Genomic DNA, 21,270 nt, shown 5'->3' with positions numbered 1-21,270 from the left:
TTCTACTGGCATGGCGTGGGTCACATCAACGCTCTTGGTGGAGGAAACCGAAACGACTTTGGCAAAGACTTCGCTTCTCAAGGTCACATGGTATATATATTTAATATGTATCTATTTTGTGAGACATTTGTCATAATATCTCCATATCCGTGATGGGATTCGAGGAGTGAGTTTAGTTTCATAGTTTAGCAATATTACAGCAATATCACGGCGGGGTACTACCAGAAATGGGCTTCACACATTGTACCCATGTGGGGACTCAAACCCGGGTCTTCGACGTGACGAGCGAACGCCTTAACCACTTGACTACCCCACCGCCCCTTAAACCGTCTGAGCAAAATGTTTATGCCCTCAACACATATTAAAACTGATGCGCCCTATGTTTAAAACTTTTCAGCAAACTATTCACATCCTTATTTCTCAACACAGTTTAAGACAGATGTGTCATATGTTTACGTTTGAGCAAACTATTCATATCCTTATGTGGTAACACATTTTAAGACCAGGGATCTGTGTTTGAGAAAACTTTAATCGTCTCGTGACCATCAGTCGCAAAATGTACCTTGACGTTTCTGTTTGTTCACAATGGTTTTATTCTGTTTAAGTGGACACAAGATTTGTGCCGTTTAGATTCTGATGGTGACGGTATGACCAACGGCCAAGAGCTGGGTGACCCGAACTGCGTGTGGACTGCAGACAGTGGTAATCTCCCCTCACGGACAACCGACATTACTCACCCAGGTATACAATAGAAATCACATTGATTTCATCCGTATTGACATGCAGTTGCTTGTTTTGGAAATGAGGAATGTGTCAAGGGTAAGTGGATCAATCAGTGGAACCTTAATCAGCGGTACCTTAATCAGTGGCACCCAATTAGGGGTTCAAATTGGTGACCGTGATATGGCGGGGATATTACTGAGGCGTAAATAAAACAGTCCTGTATGGAATCCTAGAAGGGACTTTATCCCGTGTCGCAAAAATGCATATTTTAACACAACTTAGTTAGGGCGACGAATCGACAATGCGACATATTTGTAACCTGTCATTATGTCGCATAGTCGCTCTATGGTTGAATTGAAAATATTCTTCAAACAGCGACAAATGGACCAAAATGTCGCGAGGTTGCATTGTCGCAAATTTTGCCACTTTTTGCTTGTTTTTGTCAGTGCGACAACGCGACAATGTCCCTTCTAGGATTCCATAGTCCTGATCACGCAAGGAACTATCCTGTGGTCTTTAAGAATATATATCTCGTCCCTTAGATGATACCAGGATCCGCTCATCGTCGGTGCAATTGTCATGTTCGCACAATGATAAATACAACTATTGAACCTTTTTTTCGCAAGTGTTTGACTAATTTAAACATTGACTTTGAAAAATGATTGCCTTTTAAAATCGCTTCAAGTTACTAGGATCATTAAATCTACATTACTATCAGCTGAGGACTGAATAACTCACTTCAAGCCATTTGATGAACGTTTGATTAAGCGTCGATGTACGGAATCTATAGCACCCAAAAATAGAACTCATCGTATGTGCATGTGCACACGTTCATACAATACTAGTTCGGTTTATGGAGAACGACCTTCTATATATTCCAGGTGTGTGTGACCCTTTTGGCTCCCCTGCCTGTCAAGCGAAGAATGCGTGGGTTTCGTGTAAAGGGTCAGAACTGGAGTGCGATGCTCTCAACGCACCAGGTAAATCGTTCAGTTGCATTCCAGAATATATGTGTAATGCTTTCATCGTTTACACGTCATGATTTAAGTGTGAAACGAAAGGGTATGTTGTATATTTGGACCCGCCAAGTAAGTATGCTCATTCATTCATTCATTTATTCATTCATTCATTCATTCATTCAGCCTTCAAAAAATATGATGAACCTCACTCACTCTAATACCTACCCAAATAATGCACATAGTGTCGTTCTTAAGTCGTCATCTCATCCTTCACAGATGTGAGGAACTTCACAATCCGTTTCCCCGAAACCGACGTGCCCGCCGAGGACACCACCTACATCTGCATGATCTTCGACGTCCCCTCTGACCAGGACTACCACTACATTGGAAGCAAGCCTCTCATCGACAACGAAAACGTCATGCATCACGTCGTAGTCTACGGCTGCTCTGACACATCAGGTGCGTCGAACCAGTCTTTCAACTGAAACCAAATCCAGTGTATTCAATGCAGTGATGATTATAACATGGGAACATTTTCTTTATGATTTGCAATGTCTGGGAATTCAGGTTAATCATAATGACCGTAAGTGACGACATAAAAGATCGGGTGGCCAGCGTCGGCAACGTCGTTATATTGTTTCATCGTTCTCCGATGATTCATCGTTGCTCATTATATCAACCATTGGGTCCTGATGCTGAGTGTGGCTGTGAGTGAAACAGCAAAGGTACAGAAATATTACCTTCCTTAAAAATGGTGAGCTGTATACATGTATATATATCTATCTTTGTTTGCAGAGGAACTACCAACAGAACCATACAAATGTGGTATGGATGTCATATAAACTGAGTCAAAAAGAAACTTCACAAAATGTAATTTGAAAAATAATGAATAATGTTTCTCTGATGATACATCTATGTATCCGAAATGGGATCCCTATCTTTCGACTCTAGAAAAACGTTAGCAAAACCCACTCAAACCCATCCATTTGTCGTGCAAATGACGTTAGTGCCAAATCAGGTTTTGCACGTGCAGTCGATCACGTGATCTTCGCATCGAAGTTTTCTTCATATGCACGTGTTTGCATTGGCCTCAAGAATTGAAAAAACACTTTTAAACCACAGTTCTAACGGTACTTGAAATGCCACGATTGTCAAATGTGCAACGTGAACGTGCCGTTGGCATGTTGCAAGCGGGAAGATCAGTTATTGACGTCGCAAGAGCAATGGGATGCAGCCGTCGTACTGTGTATGACTTGTGAGGTCGTCTACAACAAACTGGCACCACTTCTGATCGCCCAAGGTCGGGTCGTCCACGTGACGTCACGAGCAGAAGACCGTCAATCGTCCTACGTCACCTACGTGACAGATTTCTGCCGGCTACACGAACCAGGGCTGAGATGTTTAGAGGTCGACTGTCCTCACAGACCATTCTGAAATCGGTTGCGGGCTGCCAATCTCCATTCTCGACGTCCATATCGTGGGCCAATATTGACGCCGTTTCATCAACGTCAACGTCTGCTGTGGGCCCAACGTCACCTCCGATGGACCCAGAGAGACTGGAATCGAGTCGTCTTTAGCGATGAATCCAGGTTTACCCTCAGATTCGCGGACGGCAGGCATAGAGTCTGGAGACGACGTCGTGAACGGTATGCCCAATGTTGTGTACAGGAAGTCGACAGATTCGGGGGCGGAAGTTGCATGGTGTGGGGTGCTTTCTGTGGGAACAACCGTTCCTGACTTCTGGTCATCCGTGGAAACCTCACAGCTGCTGCTTACCGCGACCAGGTGCTCACCCCTGAACTCGTTCCTTCATGGCGGCTCATGGCCCAGGTCTACAGTTCCAGCATGATAATGCTCGGCCGCATACCGCGATGTTGACACGAAATTTCCTTCAAAACGCTGGAATCAACGTCATGGACTGGCCATCGAGGTCCCCTGACCTTAATCCAATAGAGCACGTTTGGGATGCACTTGGGAGAAGGCTTCGTGGTCTTAGGAACCAACCTCAGAATTTGCAGGAACTTGGCGCTGCCTTGCAAGAGCAATGGCGCAGAATCCCCAACCACGTGTTCACAAGCATCAGGCAGTCGATGAGGAGACGGTGTTTGGCAGTGGTGAATGAGGCGGGCGGCCATACACGATATTGAACTGAGAAATTTCGCATTTTTATTCTTGTGACTTGACATTCTGTATACCCATGTTTTGGAACGGCGGTGTAGCCTAATGGAACTGATTATGGCACTGTCAGTGTATCGAGTACATCACACAGATCTCAGCAATGAAATAATAACAATTTAACCATCTTACCATCTCTTGTTCTTTATAGTGCCCTGAAGAAAGAATGTGAAGTTTCTTTTGACTCAGTATATAACAAGTTCTTTCCAACCTTGCCAAGATACACGTATACCAGTCTATTACATCACAAGTTCTTTCCCACCTTGCCAAGATACACAGATACCAGTCTCTCACATCACAAGTTCTTTCCATCCTTGCCAAGATACACTTATACCAGTCTATTACATAACAAGTTCTTTCCAACCTTGCCAAGATACACGTATACCAGTCTATTACATAACAAGTTCTTTCCAACCTTGCCAACAAATATTCCAACGCGAGTACCGATACAAACCCATCACATCATATTTTTCTTTTCAATTTTTAGCAACAACACTCCCCCATCCCCACCCCACCTTGGTATTATTGTCATATCCACTCTTCTTCAGTTTCGGGGTGGTGGGGTAGCCTAGTGGTTAAAGCGTTGTCTCGTCACGCCGAAGACCCGGGTTCGATTCCCCACATGGGTACAATGTGTGAAGCTCATTTCAGGTGTCCCCCACAGTGCTAAATGTGGAATAAAAACTCACTCACTCACTCACTCTCCACCACTGTGTATTATTTTCATTTCCATTCTTTCTCAGTTTCACTGGAACAACCCGAACGAAGTGTCAGGCTGGAAGGACAGTTCAGGAATGACGATCTTTTACACCCCCAACTTACGAAAAAATAATGGCTCAATTTTGTCACTCGGTCAGATGAACCTAGCAATCCCCCCTGGACAATCAGAGGTCACGTTCAGAGGAGAATGTACATCTGAATGCACACAAAAACTTATGACAGAGCCCATCTATGTCCCAACAGCCTTGAATCATATGCATTATTTAGGTAAGTAATGTACATCTGAATGCTTGGTTGGTTGTTTAACACCGCAATACAGCGGTTGAAACATGTTATCGTATCCGAATTGCGGTGATCGATGCTCATGCTGATGTCAACTGGATTGTCTGGTCAAGACTCGATTATTTACAGAGCGCCGCCATATAGCTGGAATATTGCTGGAGTGCGGCGTTAAAACAACAACAAAACCAAACAAACTCTAGCCCCTACAGTAATGTGCCAGATTATGACAGAGTCAGTTTGATTCAAATGTGAGAGTCAAACGTGCCATATGTTATATTGGGGATTACACTTTCTCCATAAAGAACAGATTCCAGTACTTTTGGGGGTTGGGTCCCACCAGGATTCTGAACTGCCACTGTCAGAGTGAAGCATAGAACTGGTGAAGTTAGAATATCCTCTGTTACCTTAGATGTCAACGTAATTGCGTAGATCGATGTTCATGCTGTTGATCACTGGATTGGCGGATCTAAACTCGATTATTTACAGAGCGCCGCCATATAGTTGGAATATTGCTGCGTTCGGCGTAAACAACAAACCAAACCCACTTAGCCCCTCTGGATTAATGTGCTAGATTATGACATCGCTGCATTCAGCCTAATCGGACAACTTAAATCAGGAAAATCTTCAGAATGAAATTACAACCTGCATCTCAAGCGACAAGTACGTCACGCACTGTCATGTAAAAATACCTGTACAAAGTTTCAATGCACGGGCCCTGAATTATAAAAGGGGTTCATTCCTTAAGGCAGATATGTAATATATTCGGATGCGATTTTCTGGTAAAACACAACTGAAACATTAAAGGAAATGAAGGATGCGTAATGAATTTGTTCTTTCGATCATAAACTCAAAATATATCTGAGCTGTCCGGTGAACGTTTGCGACGGTCTCATAAGGGCACGACAACATGCAAATAAACAGTCCCTTTAAAGTGAAATCAAATAGAGTCATGAATCCACACATTCTCATTTTGAGAGTAGGACGACATATGTTATATTTGAGATTACACTTTTCCGTAAAGCACAGAATCTAGTAAAGCTTGCTTTAACTGGCTGCTGAGATTTTTTTTCAGGCGCACATTTTCATACGCTTTGAAAAGTGAACGTTGTGCGAAAATTGCGCTCTCGCGTGGTCCTGGATCTACGTACGGCTATAAACTTACACAGAAATGAAGAATATTAAATTTCCAATCCGTTGGTATGAATATAAGTGCAACTACCATGGCGGTTTGAGAAATAGACCTTGCTAAATGTTGTCCAAATTTTTGTTATGCGTTAAAAACAGTAAATTTCTCCGCTTTTATCGCGCACCGATAAAAGCACTGTGCTACGAATTTTTAATGTGGCATCTTTACGGAAAGTGTTAGCGAAGAAAATACAGCTTGATATCTGAACGACATAAGTGTATATATGAATTGGATTTATGTGCTTGTGCATAACGTTATACGCTCAACATTAAAAATGACTCGCAATAAATGTCAAAATGGATTTTCTTCTATGACGTCAAACGACGACAGAGAGGTCATACATATATAATGATAAGGGGGCATAACTCCGTTATGCGTAACACTAGGTCCATGTAACTCAGATCACTTGGAGAGAATTTGTTGTGGATACGGACGCTATATTTTCGTTATTTTATGTTCATGGTGAACCAAACTATCCCAATTCAAAGTTCCCCAATGTGAGCGGATGCACTTTGGTAGTTTCACAATTTATAAGAAAAATGACAACGTATTACATGTGAAAGCACGTAATAGCGATTTGATGGCCCTATCCGATATATAAGTTAGTTCTTAGATTCCCATATTGTCCTGTTTGTGTAGATGTATTTTGACTAATTTTGCATCGTTATTACCAGAGTACTAGCCATATCTTCAAATGTAATGAAATTGCTGGAAAATAATACACCATTTTAGTTGACGTCATTGCTTGTTTTATGCATTTTGCGACGTCGGAAAAAGACGACACTGGTATGCTGTTTAGTACATATCTCACCTAATTTCCTTTAATTGTGTGTGAAAGGTCTCGGCTTCTATGTCAGAATTTAAGACTCTTTAGACAAAACATAAAATGACTGATTTTTCCATTTTAAATAGTGTCCTGAATATATCAACAATAAGACAGTTTGACTGTGTATCTTTTTGTGAGAAACACGCGCAATCTGTTTGGCATCAATTTAACGTAAATGAAAAATAACATTTCACAACACCCGAATATTTTGTTTAGGATAAGAATTTTCTTTGTTTATGATTATGTAGCTATTTCTCTTCATAAGTATGCAATGGAAGATGCAAAAGATAGCTTTTATATATGGAACTAGTACGTACTATATATTAGAATATGGATGTAAGATTTGTCCAAATTAAGACATGACATGGTTTATATATTTTAAACAATTTTCGTATAAATATAGTTAGAGTTTGATATCCCGTCATCACAATATTTTTAAATCGAATATGAATTGATTATATTATCGAAAACAATGATAGTGAATCATAAAACGTTTCCGACAAACGCGCACCTGGCCAATCAATTTACATCATTGTTTTCTATAAAACCGACACACAAATGTGCAAAAACAAGACAATTCCTTTAAATATGTGTGCATATACATTTCATACCATATATAAATCATTTTCATTAATATTATCAGTTTTACTTATAAGGTTGAATTAAATCGCCGTTCATTAACCTGTATCATGTGAAACTGCAATATTAGTCCAAATGCATTGAATATTGTACATCATCGGAACTAACGCAATTGCAGTTATGGCTACGTTTGATCTTCTAACACTTGTGTAAAGGTTTAGAATATGGTGCATTGCACTAAATATGTCAATTTCCTATGTAAATATGATTCAAACAATCAAAACTTTCAAAGAATAAAACACCGTAAACCCTATACGCACGTATGATATGATATTGAACAAGGCTAAATGTGGATACTGAAGGCAGTTTCATGAAAAGCATCTGAACTATACGCAAAATATACACCATAATACCGGACAGTGTAATCGGAAGGATTCAAGGATTGTGTTTACCTTGTTCAACCGACCTTCACCCTCAAAGAAATTGCCTAATATGTACAACAATGTTGACGCATGACATCACTACCGCTGACCGATTTACAAAATGGCGGCTTTGCTGGACAAGGGGTACACAGGATTTTGCGAGGACCCTTCCATTGATTCAGGGATCGTTTGTCCATAATATGAGATGGGTAATCGCGAATGATTCAGACTATCTGTGTATTGTTATATGTTTCTTTACCGTTTCACTCAAAAGCAAGAGAAAAGACAGAAATCCAGATAATTACCGTTGTCGTCTCTGCGATTTTCCGTCAGTCATGGCGTCACGCTGCACGGAAACCTTTGGACAATTCCTTATGAATTCATCAAATCATTGTATTGTATCTATTTATAATTCCCATTTCTTGCCACGATACCTTCCACGCATATTCCAAAGGTATTGAGCCATTGCAGCAAATGAATAGACGGATGAATGTTGGAAAATTCCAGAAAAATGCCACACAGTAAAAATAGGTTTTGTCTTTGTTTACATTTTCGAACCAGCGCAGTCTTCGAGCCACAGCGTCTGGTTTTCACACCAAATATGTTTCTCGTCCTCATTTTATCTAGACAGCTGGCATTGGCACAAAGACCACCTTGCAGCTCTGAGTTTAAAATGCATGGGGAGTTTATTGATGCAATTTTCGAAGCCGAATATGAAATATACGTGATGTAACATGCGTCTCAATAACCGGGCCTTCGCGAAACGTGATTTTGTAAACACTATCCAATATGGCGGAAAGCGCCCCTACGGCGTTCCGCGTAAGTACCTTTCGAAAACATCCCAACCGATCTCTAGATTCATCGTAAACGTTTCAGAATTTTACTTTAGAAGGATTCCATGTAAAAACCGATATGATGATCATGAATATAAGTTATTTTGAAATCCAATACCCCCAGTATTATCCGGTTTTCATTATTTCAAAACATACAGCAAGCAACGCTGTGAATCGCGATTCCGGTATCACCGCGTCAAAAATGGCGACATTTTCGATGAAGCTTCCATTTGAAAGGTCATTTTCAGCACTGACTTTATTCAAAAATAACAGTGGATGGTATCAAGAAACAGGAAATTCCCGGATTAAATCTCGAAACCGTGAAGTATTTGTAGTGGATATTTTGATTTTATTGACTTGGAAATTGAGGGTTGAAGGGGAAGGACATATATGTCCCCTGTGGCATCCAGGGTTAACCCCGGATGCCATTAGTGACATATATGTCCTTCCCCTTCAACCCTCAATTTCAAGTCCAATAAAAATCAAAATATCCCACGCACACAAATACATCACAGTTTCGAATTCTTCGAAATTTCTGTTTTTTGATTACCATCCACTATTATTTTAGACAAAGTTCAAGTGCTGAAAATGACCTTCAAAATAGGCTTCATCGAAAATGTCGCCATTTTGACACAGTATGAAATCGCGATTCACAGCGTTATTTGCCGTATGTTTTGAAATGTGAAACCGGATAATTACTGGGAGTATTGAATTTCAAAAAATAACATATTCATGATCACTCATATCAGCTTTTACGAAATCGCTGGCAAAATTCTGAAACGTTGCCGATGAATCTAGAATCGGTTGGGATGTTTTCGAAAATGCACTTACACGAACGCCGTAGAGCGCTTCCGCCATATTGATAGTGCGTTTACAAAATCACGTTTCGCGAAGGCCGGTATTGAGACGCATATTACATCACGTATATTTCATATTCAGCTTCGAAAAATGCATCAATAAACTCCCCATACATTTTGTGACTCAACTGCAAGTGGTCTTTGTCACCAATGCCAACTGTCTGATAAAATGAGACGAAACATATTTGCGTGAAAACGAACGCTGTGCTCGAAAGACTCGCGCTGGTTCGAAATGTAAACAAAGACAAAAACCTATTTTACACTGTGTAGCATTTTCTGGAAATTTTCCAACATTCATCCGTTCATTCATTGCTTGCAATGGTTCAATACCTTGGAATATGCATGGAAAGAGTATCGTAGCAAGAAACAGGAAATTATAAATAGATACAATGCAAATGATTTGATAAGTAAGAAATTGTCAAAGTTTCCGTGCAGCGTGACGCCATGACCGACGGAAAATCACGCAGAACGACAACGGTAATTATCTGATTTCTGTCTTTTTCTCTTACTTTAGTGAAAACGATAAAACATATAACAATACACAGATAGTCAGAATCATTCTGATTACTTACATCTCATATTTATGGACAAACGATCCCCGAATCAATGGAAGGGTCCTCGCAAAATTCTGTGTACCCTTGTCAGCAAAGCCTATCATTTGTGGAAGAAATGGTCAGCGGTAGTGATGTCATACGTCAACATTGCTGTACATAATAGCAATTTTTTCGAGGTGAAGGTCGGTTGAACAAGCGTAAACACAATCGCCCAATCCTTCCGATTTACTGTCAGTATTATGGTGTATATTTTGCGTATAGTTCAGATACTTTTCATGAAACCGATTTCAGTATCCACATTTAGCCTGTTCAATATCATATCACAATGCGCATAGGGGTTTACGGTGTGCTATTCTTTCGAAAGTTTTTGATTTGCCTGAATCATATTTACATAGGAAATTGACATATATAGTGTAATACACCATATTCTTAACCTTACAAGTTAGAAGACAACGCAGCCATAATTGAATTGCGTTAGTTCCGATGATGTACAATATTCATTCGCATTTGGATTTCAATATTGCATCATTACGAACAGTTAATGAACGGCGATTTAATTCAACCTTATAGTAAACCGATAATATTAATGAAAATGATGTATATATGGTATGAAATGTAGTATGCGCATCACACATTTAAAGCGAATTGTCTTGTTCATTAATATTTTTGTAAACAAAGCTTTATAGAGAAAACAATGATGTATATTGATTGGACAGGCGCGTTTGTCGGAACGTTTTATGATTCACCATCATTGTTTCGATAATATAATCAACCATGTTCGATTTAAAACATTGTGATGACAGATATCAAATAACTATATTTATACGAAAATTGTTTAAATCATATACCATAAACATGTCCACTTGGGACAAGTCTACATCCACATTCTTAATATTTAGTACGTACAGTTCCATATAAAGTTCTTTTGCATCTTTATTGCATGTTTATGAAGAGAAACAGCCACACAATCATAAACAAACAAAATTTTATTCTCAAACAACATTTTGGTGTTAGAAATGTTATTTTTCATTTTCGTTAAATTGATGCCAACAGCGCGCGTTGCTTCATGATAAAGATATAAAGTCAAACTGTCTAATTGTTGATATATCAGGATCACTATTTTAAAATGGAAATCAGTCATTTTATGCCTTGTCTAACGAGTGTTAATTCTGACAAAGAAGCCGAGTCCCTTCAATATAGTAAATGGAAATTAGGTGAGATATATGTTAATCAAGCATACCAATGTCAAATGTCGTTCGACGTCGCAAAATGCATAAAACACGCACGACGTCAACTGTAAATGTTGTAAAGTTTTTAAATTTCATTACATTTGAAGATATGCTTATTACTCTGGTAATAACGATGTAAAATTAGTCAAAATACATCTACACAAACAGGAGAATATGGGAATCTAAGAACTAACTTATATATCGGATAGCAAATCAGTCATGACATGCGCTTCATTACGTAAGTACGCCGTCATCTTTCCTTATAAACCGTGCAACTACCAAAGCGTATCCGTTTATTGGGGAACTTTGAATTGAAATAGTTTGGTTCACCGTGAACAAAGATAACGAAAATATAACGTCTGGTGTCCGTAACAAATACTTTCCATGTGATCTGAGCTACTGACCCAGTTCTAAGAATAACGGAGTTATGTTCTTATCATTATACGCGCATTACCTTCTATGGTCGTTTGACGTCGTGGAAGAAAATTCATTTTTTGATTATTGCGAGTCATATTTTAACGTTGAGCGCATAATCTTAGGCAAACCCCCTGGCTGCCGAGTTTTTTCAGGCGCACATTTTCATACGGTTTGAAAAGTGATCGTTGTGCGAGAATTGCGCCTGCGTGGTCCTGGATCTACGTACGGCTATAAAATTACACAGAAATGTAGAATATTAAATTTCCTATCCGTTGGTATAAATATAAGTGCAACTACCTCGGCGGTTTGAGAAATAGACACTGCTAAATGTTGTCCAATTTTTTTTATGCGTTAAAAAACAGTAATTTTATCCGCTTTTATCGCGCACCGATAAAAGCACTGTGCTACGAATTTTTTAATGTGGCATCTTTACGGAAAGTGTTAGCGAAGAAAATACAGCTTGATATCTGAACGACATAAGTGTATATGAATTGGGTTTATGTGCTTGTGCATAACGTTATACGCTCAACATTAAAAATGACTCGCAATAAATGTCAAAAATGGATTTTCTTCTATGACGTCAAACGACGACAGAGAGGTCATACACATATAATGATAAGGGGGCATAACTCCGTTATGCGTAACACTAGGTCCATGTAACTCAGATCACTTGGAGAGAATTTGTTGTGGATACGGACGCTATATTTTCGTTATTTTATGTTCATGGTGAACCAAACTATCCCAATTCAAAGTTCCCCAATGTGAGCGGATGCAGTTTGGTAGTTTCACAATTTACAAGAAAATGACAACGTATTACATGTGAAAGCACGTAATAGCGATTTGGATGGCCCTATCCGATATATAAGTTAGTTCTTAGATTCCCATATTGTCCTGTTTGTGTAGATGTATTTTGACTAATTTTGCATCGTTATTACCAGAGTACTAGCCATATCTTCAAATGTAATGAAATTGCTGAAAATAATACACCATTTTAGTTGACGTCATTGCTTGTTTTATGCATTTTGCGACGTCGGAAAAAAGACGACACTGGTATGCTGTTTAGTACATATCTCACCTAATTTCCTTTAATTGTGTGAAAGGTCTCGGCTTCTATGTCAGAATTTAAGACTCTTTAGACAAAACATAAAATGACTGATTTTTCCATTTAAATAGTGTCCTGAATATATCAACAATTAGACAGTTTGACTGTGTATCTTTTGTGAGAAACACGCGCACCTGTTTGGCATCAATTTAACGTAAATGAAAAATAACATTTCACAACACCCGAATATTTTGTTTAGGATAAGAATTTTCTTTGTTTATGATTATGTAGCTATTTCTCTTCATAAGTATGCAATGGAAGATGCAAAAGATAGCTTTTATATATGGAACTAGTACGTACTATATATTAGAATATGGATGTAAGATTTGTCCAAATTAAGACATGACATGGTTTATATATTTTAAACAATTTTCGTATAAATATAGTTAGAGTTTGATATCCTGTCATCACAATATTTTTAAATCGAATATGAATTGATTATATTATCGAAAACAATGATAGTGAATCATAAAACGTTTCCGACAAACGCGCACCTGGCCAATCAATTTACATCATTGTTTTCTATAAACCGACACACACAAATGTGCAAAAACAAGACAATTCCTTTAAATATGTGTGCATATACATTTCATACCATATATAAATCATTTTCATTAATATTATCAGTTTTACTTATAAGGTTGAATTAAATCGCCGTTCATTAACCTGTTCATGTGAAACTGCAATATTAGTCCAAATGCATTGAATATTGTACATCATCGGAACTAACGCAATTGCAGTTATGGCTACGTTTGATCTTCTAACACTTGTGTAAAGGTTTAGAATATGGTGTATTGCACTAAATATGTCAATTTCCTATGTAAATATGATTCAAACAATCAAAAACTTTCAAAGAATAAAACACCGTAAACCCTATACGCACGTATGATATGATATTGAACAAGGCTAAATGTGGATACTGAAGTCAGTTTCATGAAAAAGTATCTGAACTATACGCAAAATATACACCATAATACTGACAGTGTAATCGGAAGGATTGGGCGATTGTGTTTACTCTTGTTCAACCGACCTTCACCTCAAAGAAATTGCCTAATATGTACAACAATGTTGACGTATGACATCACTACCGCTGACCGATTTCTTACAAAATGGCGGCTTTGCTGACAAGGGTACACAGGATTTTGCGAGGACCCTTCCATTGATTCAGGGATCGTTTGTCCATAAATATGAGATGTAAGTAATCAGAATGATTCTGACTATCTGTGTATTGTTATATGTTTTTATCGTTTTCACTAAAAGTAAGAGAAAAAGACAGAAATCCAGATAATTACCGTTGTCGTTCTGCGTGATTTTCCGTCAGTCATGGCGTCACGCTGCACGGAAACTTTGACAATTTCTTATGAATTATCAAATCATTGCATTGTATCTATTTATAATTTCAGAAAATGCTACACAGTGTAAAATAGGTTTTTGTCTTTGTTTACATTTCGAACCAGCGCAGTCTTTCGAGCACAGCGTTCGTTTTCACACCAAATATGTTTCGTCTCATTTTATCTAGACAGTTGGCATTGGTGACAAAGACCACTTGCAGTTTGAGTCTAAAATGTATGGGGAGTTTATTGATGCATTTTTCGAAGCTGAATATGAAATATACGTGATGTAATATGCGTCTCAATACCGGCCTTCGCGAAACGTGATTTTGTAAACACTATCCAATATGGCGGAAAGCGCTCTACGGCGTTCGTGTAAGTGCATTTTCGAAAACATCCCAACCGATTCTAGATTCATCGGCAACGTTTCAGAATTTTACTTTAGCGATTTCATGTAAAACTGATATGAGTGATCATGAATATGTTATTTTTGAAATTCAATACTCCCAGTAATTATCCGGTTTTCACATTTCAAAACATACAGCAAATAACGCTGTGAATCGCGATTTTCGTACTGTGTCAAAATGGCGACATTTTCGATGAAGCTTATTTTGAAAGGTCATTTTCAGCACTTGAACTTTGTCTAAAATAATAGTGGATGGTATCAAGAAACAGGAAATTTCCCGAAGAATCTGAAACTGTGAAGTGTATTTGTGTGCGTGGATATTTTGATTTTTATTCGACTTGAAATTGAGGGTTGAAGGGGAAGGACATATATGTCCCTGTGGCATCCAGGGGTTAAGTCTCACCGGGATTCGAACTCACGCTGTCAGAGTGAGGGACAGAACTGGTGAGGCCAGATTATCCGCAGCTAAGTACACTGTCTAGCAAGACAATCAACATGCACAGAAACATCAGATGTGCCTATCACTTGTGAGTTAATGAACTGAACGCCTCTATTAGGCAAATAACTAACTTTAAATGAATGAATGAATGAATGAATGAATGAATGAATGAATGAATGAATGATTGATTGAATGAAATAAGGAAGGAAGGAAAGAAGGAAGAAAGGAAGGAAGGAAATAAGTAAGTAAGTATAAAGCACAACTGCGACAACGGACTAATTTACAACAGAGCGCATATAAAATGTTAAACCGTAGAATAAGAAGTAAACTTTCCCTTTGACTATTCTAACATTGATGTCTTTCAGTGGCATTTAGAAGTTGTAGATTGATGTCAAGATATTTTTTTTATTTTTATTGAGTTGATTTGAGGTTCATCTTCTTTTTAGATTATGAGCCAAGTCACTCATAATTGAGTTATGATTGACCAAGTTTCCAAAGTACTTCACAGTATATTGAATAAGTGAGTTAGCAAGCATATGTCATCATTATGTAACTAACTCAATTTATAGTTATTTTCCCTGTATAAGTGAGTTAGTTACATATTTCATCATTATGTAACTAACTCACTTATACAGTACTCTCCCTAGTGTACTGTGATGTCACTTGCATTGTGACGTCATAACTCAGTTATGACGTCATAGTGACGACGTCATAGCCCTAACTGCCAGTTCACCTGATGAAGGGACCTGGAATGGTCTCGAAACGTTGTGAGAGAAATTAAAAAAGAAGTTTAATCCATAAAAATATCTTGGATATTCTAACATTGTTATTGTTGCTGCTTCCAGACTGGCATCATTAGTAAATGGTAAATGGTTTATCTTTAAAGGTAGATCAGCGTCCGTAGAGCTGAGGCGAAATGGACAAAGGGTCCGCTATCTGACCAATGAATCTGAGTACAGCTATGACCAGCCTCTCTACTTCAAGTGAGACCTTATTAGCTTTGAGAATCAGGAATTGAACTGTTCAACATGAACCAATGTCTTGGGAGAAAATTAAAAGGTTTTAATTGTTGGGTTCGGTGACTGCTGACATCACTGTATCACGTGATCGTTACTCATAATATCGATCACTTGATTTTCTGGTACGGACGCGATTATTTACAGACCACTGTCATATACTTGAACAATTGCTTGGGTAAAACAATAAATAGTCATCGTCAGCCGTAACACAATTGGGTTGTAACGACCGGCATATTTACTGAAATTCTGAATTGCTACATACACATGTATTTTCTTACCTCATACTTTTTATCGCTACAGCTATGACGATCCAGTTGAGCTTCTTCCTGGAGACAGCTTAGTGACCACCTGCAAATTCGAATCGACGTATAAGAAGAAATGGGTATTCTATGGCGATGGAACATCAGATGAAATGTGCTTTGGGTTCCTTTGGTACTACCCAGAACATGCTCTGAAGAATGGCGTGTGTGTGTCGTGGAAGAGCATCAATATTTGTGGGCGTGAGAGCCTCATTGAGGAGAACTGCAACGTCTGGGAATTTGTATTTCAAGTCGATGTTGAGTCTAAGGCGCTCTTCAAGGCCGTGACCGTCAACTGTAATCTCCTGTCCGATTTGTGCACCCCCTGAATGCAAGATGGCGGTGATGGACATCCCTGAAACACCCTTGCTTAAGTGGGAGGCAATGTCTCAGACTATCTCAGAAGTCTCATGCGACAATCCAAACCTGGGCTGGAGTTCCTCGGCAAGCTGGCAATGTGCGATGTGAATAAGAATGACTTTAACTATCCCCAATCCGGTGGCACAGGAACCCATATGGCCTCCCTGACGTTGATCTTCCTCGCGGTGATCATGGCTTAGATTCAGAAGACACGTTGAGGTTTTAATTCTTTCCAAACCTGTGGCCTCGACAAAGTTTTGGCTTTTCCATGATTTAGTCTTTTCTAAAATGTTGGCTTGCATTTAAAGTCAGATGTAGTACTATTCTCGGTGTATGGCAGTGTTAATGAAAATAATACCCAAAACCCGGGCCAAAGTAGTCAAGATATTTCTGATATTGGACAATTATTAAACGCTTGGATTGGCAGTTTTGGAGAAAAACCCCAGAAGCTTCAGAAATGCATGATGGTGTATTTGAAATGTACTATGAATATTAGCAAATCAATGACTTAGATGATGCGTTTAGTTTGGTGATTGTACTCAAGACGGCATAATCACGGTTTTAATTAACGATGATATTTTGTAGTAAAAATAGTAAACAGGGAATCTTAGATGTCATTTCTGAACATTTATAGTACTATTTACATCTATTGTGATATATCCTTCTTACTGTGCTACCGTTGAGGTAACCTGGAGGTTAAGGCGTTTTTTTTTCTTGCTTCGCGATGCGGGTTTCGAGCCCTACATGGTTGCAATGTGTGAAGCGCACAGAGTTTATCATAGTTACTACTACTACTACTACTACTACTACTACTACTACTACTACTACTACTACTATTACTACTACTACTACAACTACTTCGAGGATGATTACTACAACTACTGCAACAACAACAACAACTACGACGACTACTACTACCTATTCCAAGTTTCATCCATATGTCTTTGTTTTCGGTTCTTTTGAATAAAAGTACATATTTTTATATTATTAAGCAATTCCTTTTACACACTTTGAATAAATAATGTTAACGCACATGGTCTACATTTTGTTGACAGTTTGCCATTCTCTACTCCAGTGTCGTCCTATTGCTACACTCCAGCAATATTTTAGCCATATACCCGCGGCCTGTCGAATCTGGACCAGACAAACCATCAACGTGATGAACTACGTGTGTGAAAGATGACAACAATCAGACTGCTCATGATGAGGGAGTGTGGGTAGCCTCGTAGTTAAAGCGTTCGTTCGTCACGACGAAGACCCGTGTTCGATTCCCACAATTTTTCAAATTGGTGTCCCTTGTCGTGATATTGCTCGAATATTGCTGAAGACGACGTAAAACTTAACTCACTCACTCACTAGTATTACTTGAATCATCTACTGGGTTGTGTGTAACGATGCCGGGGATATACCGGTCGGTCAGCTTGTGTTCTTCTGACATTATCAACAAGTTCTATGGTATGTGGTCTTGTGCATAGAGCTCAGGTCACAAATCAGGTGATGTTATAACGTTGGTCACGGACAGTCCTTGGATGGGTGACCGTTTTCAGCAGCTTGACTCCTGTGAGCTTCTATGACTTCAGTCCTGTCCCACAACAAAGCACACGTGACACATGTGGTCTAACCTTAGGCAAGTGAGTTTGTTCATAATTGCCTCTGTTCACCCTCAGTGAATGGGTACCCGGTCGGATAAGTCATATAACTGTTCACCTTCTAGTGCCATGCAGGCAGTTTGGCTTATCCGGGGCAATTATGTCTCTGCGACTTGAGCATGGTCATGGTCGTACCATGGATGGACCTCCGAGTCAAAGCCACAGGCATGGCGAAGACGATAGAAGGTGCAGCAAGCCATGCCATCATGTTGTTTAAGATATGATGTTGTGCCAAGGAAGGACATCCCCTGACAAGGTGTTGGACAGTCTCTGTAAATTCATTGCACAATCGATATTTCATATTGATATTTTCTTTAAGAATCACATATAGGCGATTGCGAGTGGGAAGTGACTGGTCTTGGGCAGCAAAAAGAAAGCCCTCTGTTTCACATTTAAGACCAGCCGACTTCATCCAGGCGAAGGAGTCGTTAGGATTGCTGTTCTGCTCCATACACTGCATGTACAGGCGATGCAATGGCTTCTCAGAAAACGTTTCCACAAATGACCGACTCTGGGCAGACTTGGTGAAGGACTTCACCCGTTTTAGTCCTATCGCTGTACCGTCCAGCAATACATCGCCATCAACAAAATCAACATCAAATTTCAGATTCTGTCCTTAAAATAGCTGTGGAATTCCTTGTTTTCACCTTGAGTCTTCACATGCATCACCAAAGGATCATCCGTAAAATAAATATGTGCAAAAGTACACAATAAAATTCTATCATGAAGAGCTTCCACATTAATCAAACCTCCCGAACTGATTGACAGATAAAAACGATTAAGAGAGGAATGATGGTGGTGGGCTATGTTATCAGACATGATCCTTCTGGTCAGGCGGTCAAGACTCGGGATGTCTTGTTTTGTCCAGTCAACTACTCCAAAGGAATAGGAAAGAACTGGCACAACAAACGCATTGGTGGCTTTGACCTTGTTTCGAGCATTCAGCTCCTGAGCTCCAGATTTTCTTTAAGTAAGATTTCTACTCGGCCAGAAGTTTGTCTTGAATTTGGGCATTCTGGAGCTTGTCTCGAACTTGCATACCAAGATAGGTGTAGGCCCGATCTTCCACAAAATGCTCCATAACTTCCCCCCCCGTGCAACTTGACCGATCCACCATTAACAACCTTGCCACGTTTCAAATGAAGAGTATTACATTTGTAGAGTCCAGAAGTCAAGCCAATATCATTAGAAAAGGACTCCGACAAGGAGAACCTGTTCTTTTAAATTGGTATCTCCTTTGGCAAGGAGCTCGATTTCTTACACGCCCATGGGTGAGAAACCCATGTGAGAAAACTGGTATCGCACATATGTGTAAGGTCGATTTCCAAGCCCGTGATTGGCCACTCCATGGTGATGACCTAGGGTCAGATTATGACGGATTACATTCTAGATTAAAATTCAATCATAAGTTTCTCGTGCTTCAATCATATGCTTACTCGTGCCAAACACTTTAAATATCTGTTTAGCTGTCACCTACCTTATTTATGCGACTGTCTTGTAAGTATGCATGTGTGAAATAAACCGAACTTAGTTTAGATAGTAACATGTATATTTTCTTTTCTTTATTTCCTTTGTCGTCTGCTACCGGAGTTGCTGCAGATTATGCATAGTCACGACTTCAAAATGGCTTCAACAATAAGTAACATCTGTGTAAACGATTACGTGAGGATCGATGGTAAAGACAAAGGGCGTTTTATCCCCATTGTGGCTCCCCGTTGGAACATACAACATGTACAATATTAGAACTGGATACAGGAGAGATGCGACAGGTTTCAAGGTATCGCCTTAGGAAATTACCTGACACGGTAACGTCAGTGCCAGTTTGTGGTGAGATCGATTTACCTACTGACTTAATTGATGAACTGATGAAGGATGATTTTGTTACCGATGAACCTGGTGATTGTAACGATACAGATCGATCCCCAAACCCTGGACAACTATATGATCATTTTCAAATTGACAAATTCGTTCATGACTATCAGAACCGAAACACACAACGTAAAACAATGTACAACATGAGGCGTTTGCAAGGGTTCATGATTGCAAATGGCGACACACGTCCTATCGAGTCCATTCAACCAACAGAACTTTGGGACAATTTGTGTACATTTTTTATTAGCCTCAGAAAGGAAGATGGTAGCAATTATGAACCATCTACAGTTCGCGGGATGTTGTCCAGTTTTGACAGGTACCTTAAGTCAAAGCACTACTGTTCATCACTTATCAATAATTGTGAATTCGAAAAGTTAAACACGGTCATCAAAACCACAAAAGTCCTAAAGAGTGAATGAATGGGTAACCTACCTCGCCGTGCTGAATCGCTCACTGACGATGACATTCACAAACTCTATGAAACAAAACAACTAGGTCCTCACGATCCCAAATCCATTTTGAACACCATGTGGTGGAACAACACCACTCATTTTGGAATCCGTTGTGTCAAACCACACACTGACATGAAATGCGGGGATGTTGCACTTAAAACTGACTAAGATGGTAGAGAATTTCTTGAATTCACAGAGAGGCAGTCGAAAACATGCCAAGGGGATAATCCTTTGGGTATCTGTAACATGCACCCCAAAGCTTGGCCGACTAATGATGAACGTTGTCCAGTATCCATGTACAAGCTGTACTCGAGTCTCCGTCCTGCAGGGTACTCCAGTCCAGATACACCTTTCTATATTGCCATTAACACCAAGGAACCATCTAACAGATTCCCCTGGTTCAAACGACAACCTGTTGGTATGAATAAAATGAGTTCTATTATGAGACGATGTCAAAACATGCTGGCTTTGAAAACAGGAATTTCACAAACCATTCAGCAAGAAAACTCCTTGTCCAAAACTGTCTGATGAAAATATTCCTCCAACTCACATTATGCAGATATCAGGCCATCGTAACAT

General features: G+C 39.3%; 1 protein-coding gene across 1 annotated transcript in view; it reads left to right on the top strand.

Annotated features, from left to right (window-relative positions):
- Positions 1-6: 6 nt before the first annotated feature.
- LOC124270276 (DBH-like monooxygenase protein 1) overlaps positions 7-21,270 on the top strand; it is a 38,016-nt gene continuing 16,752 nt past the window's right edge. Inside the window, exons 1-2 of the mRNA XM_046705318.1 lie at positions 7-90; positions 606-741. Of these exons, the coding sequence (XP_046561274.1) occupies positions 88-90; positions 606-741 (139 nt within the window). The 5' untranslated portion in view covers positions 7-87. The remainder of the gene's footprint in view (positions 91-605; positions 742-21,270) is intronic.

Source organism: Haliotis rubra, unplaced genomic scaffold, assembly GCF_003918875.1.
Source record: "Haliotis rubra isolate DU_JTF1 unplaced genomic scaffold, ASM391887v1 Scf150, whole genome shotgun sequence".
Lineage (NCBI taxonomy): Eukaryota > Metazoa > Mollusca > Gastropoda > Lepetellida > Haliotidae > Haliotis > Haliotis rubra.
This window is presented reverse-complemented; position numbering and strand designations above follow the sequence as displayed.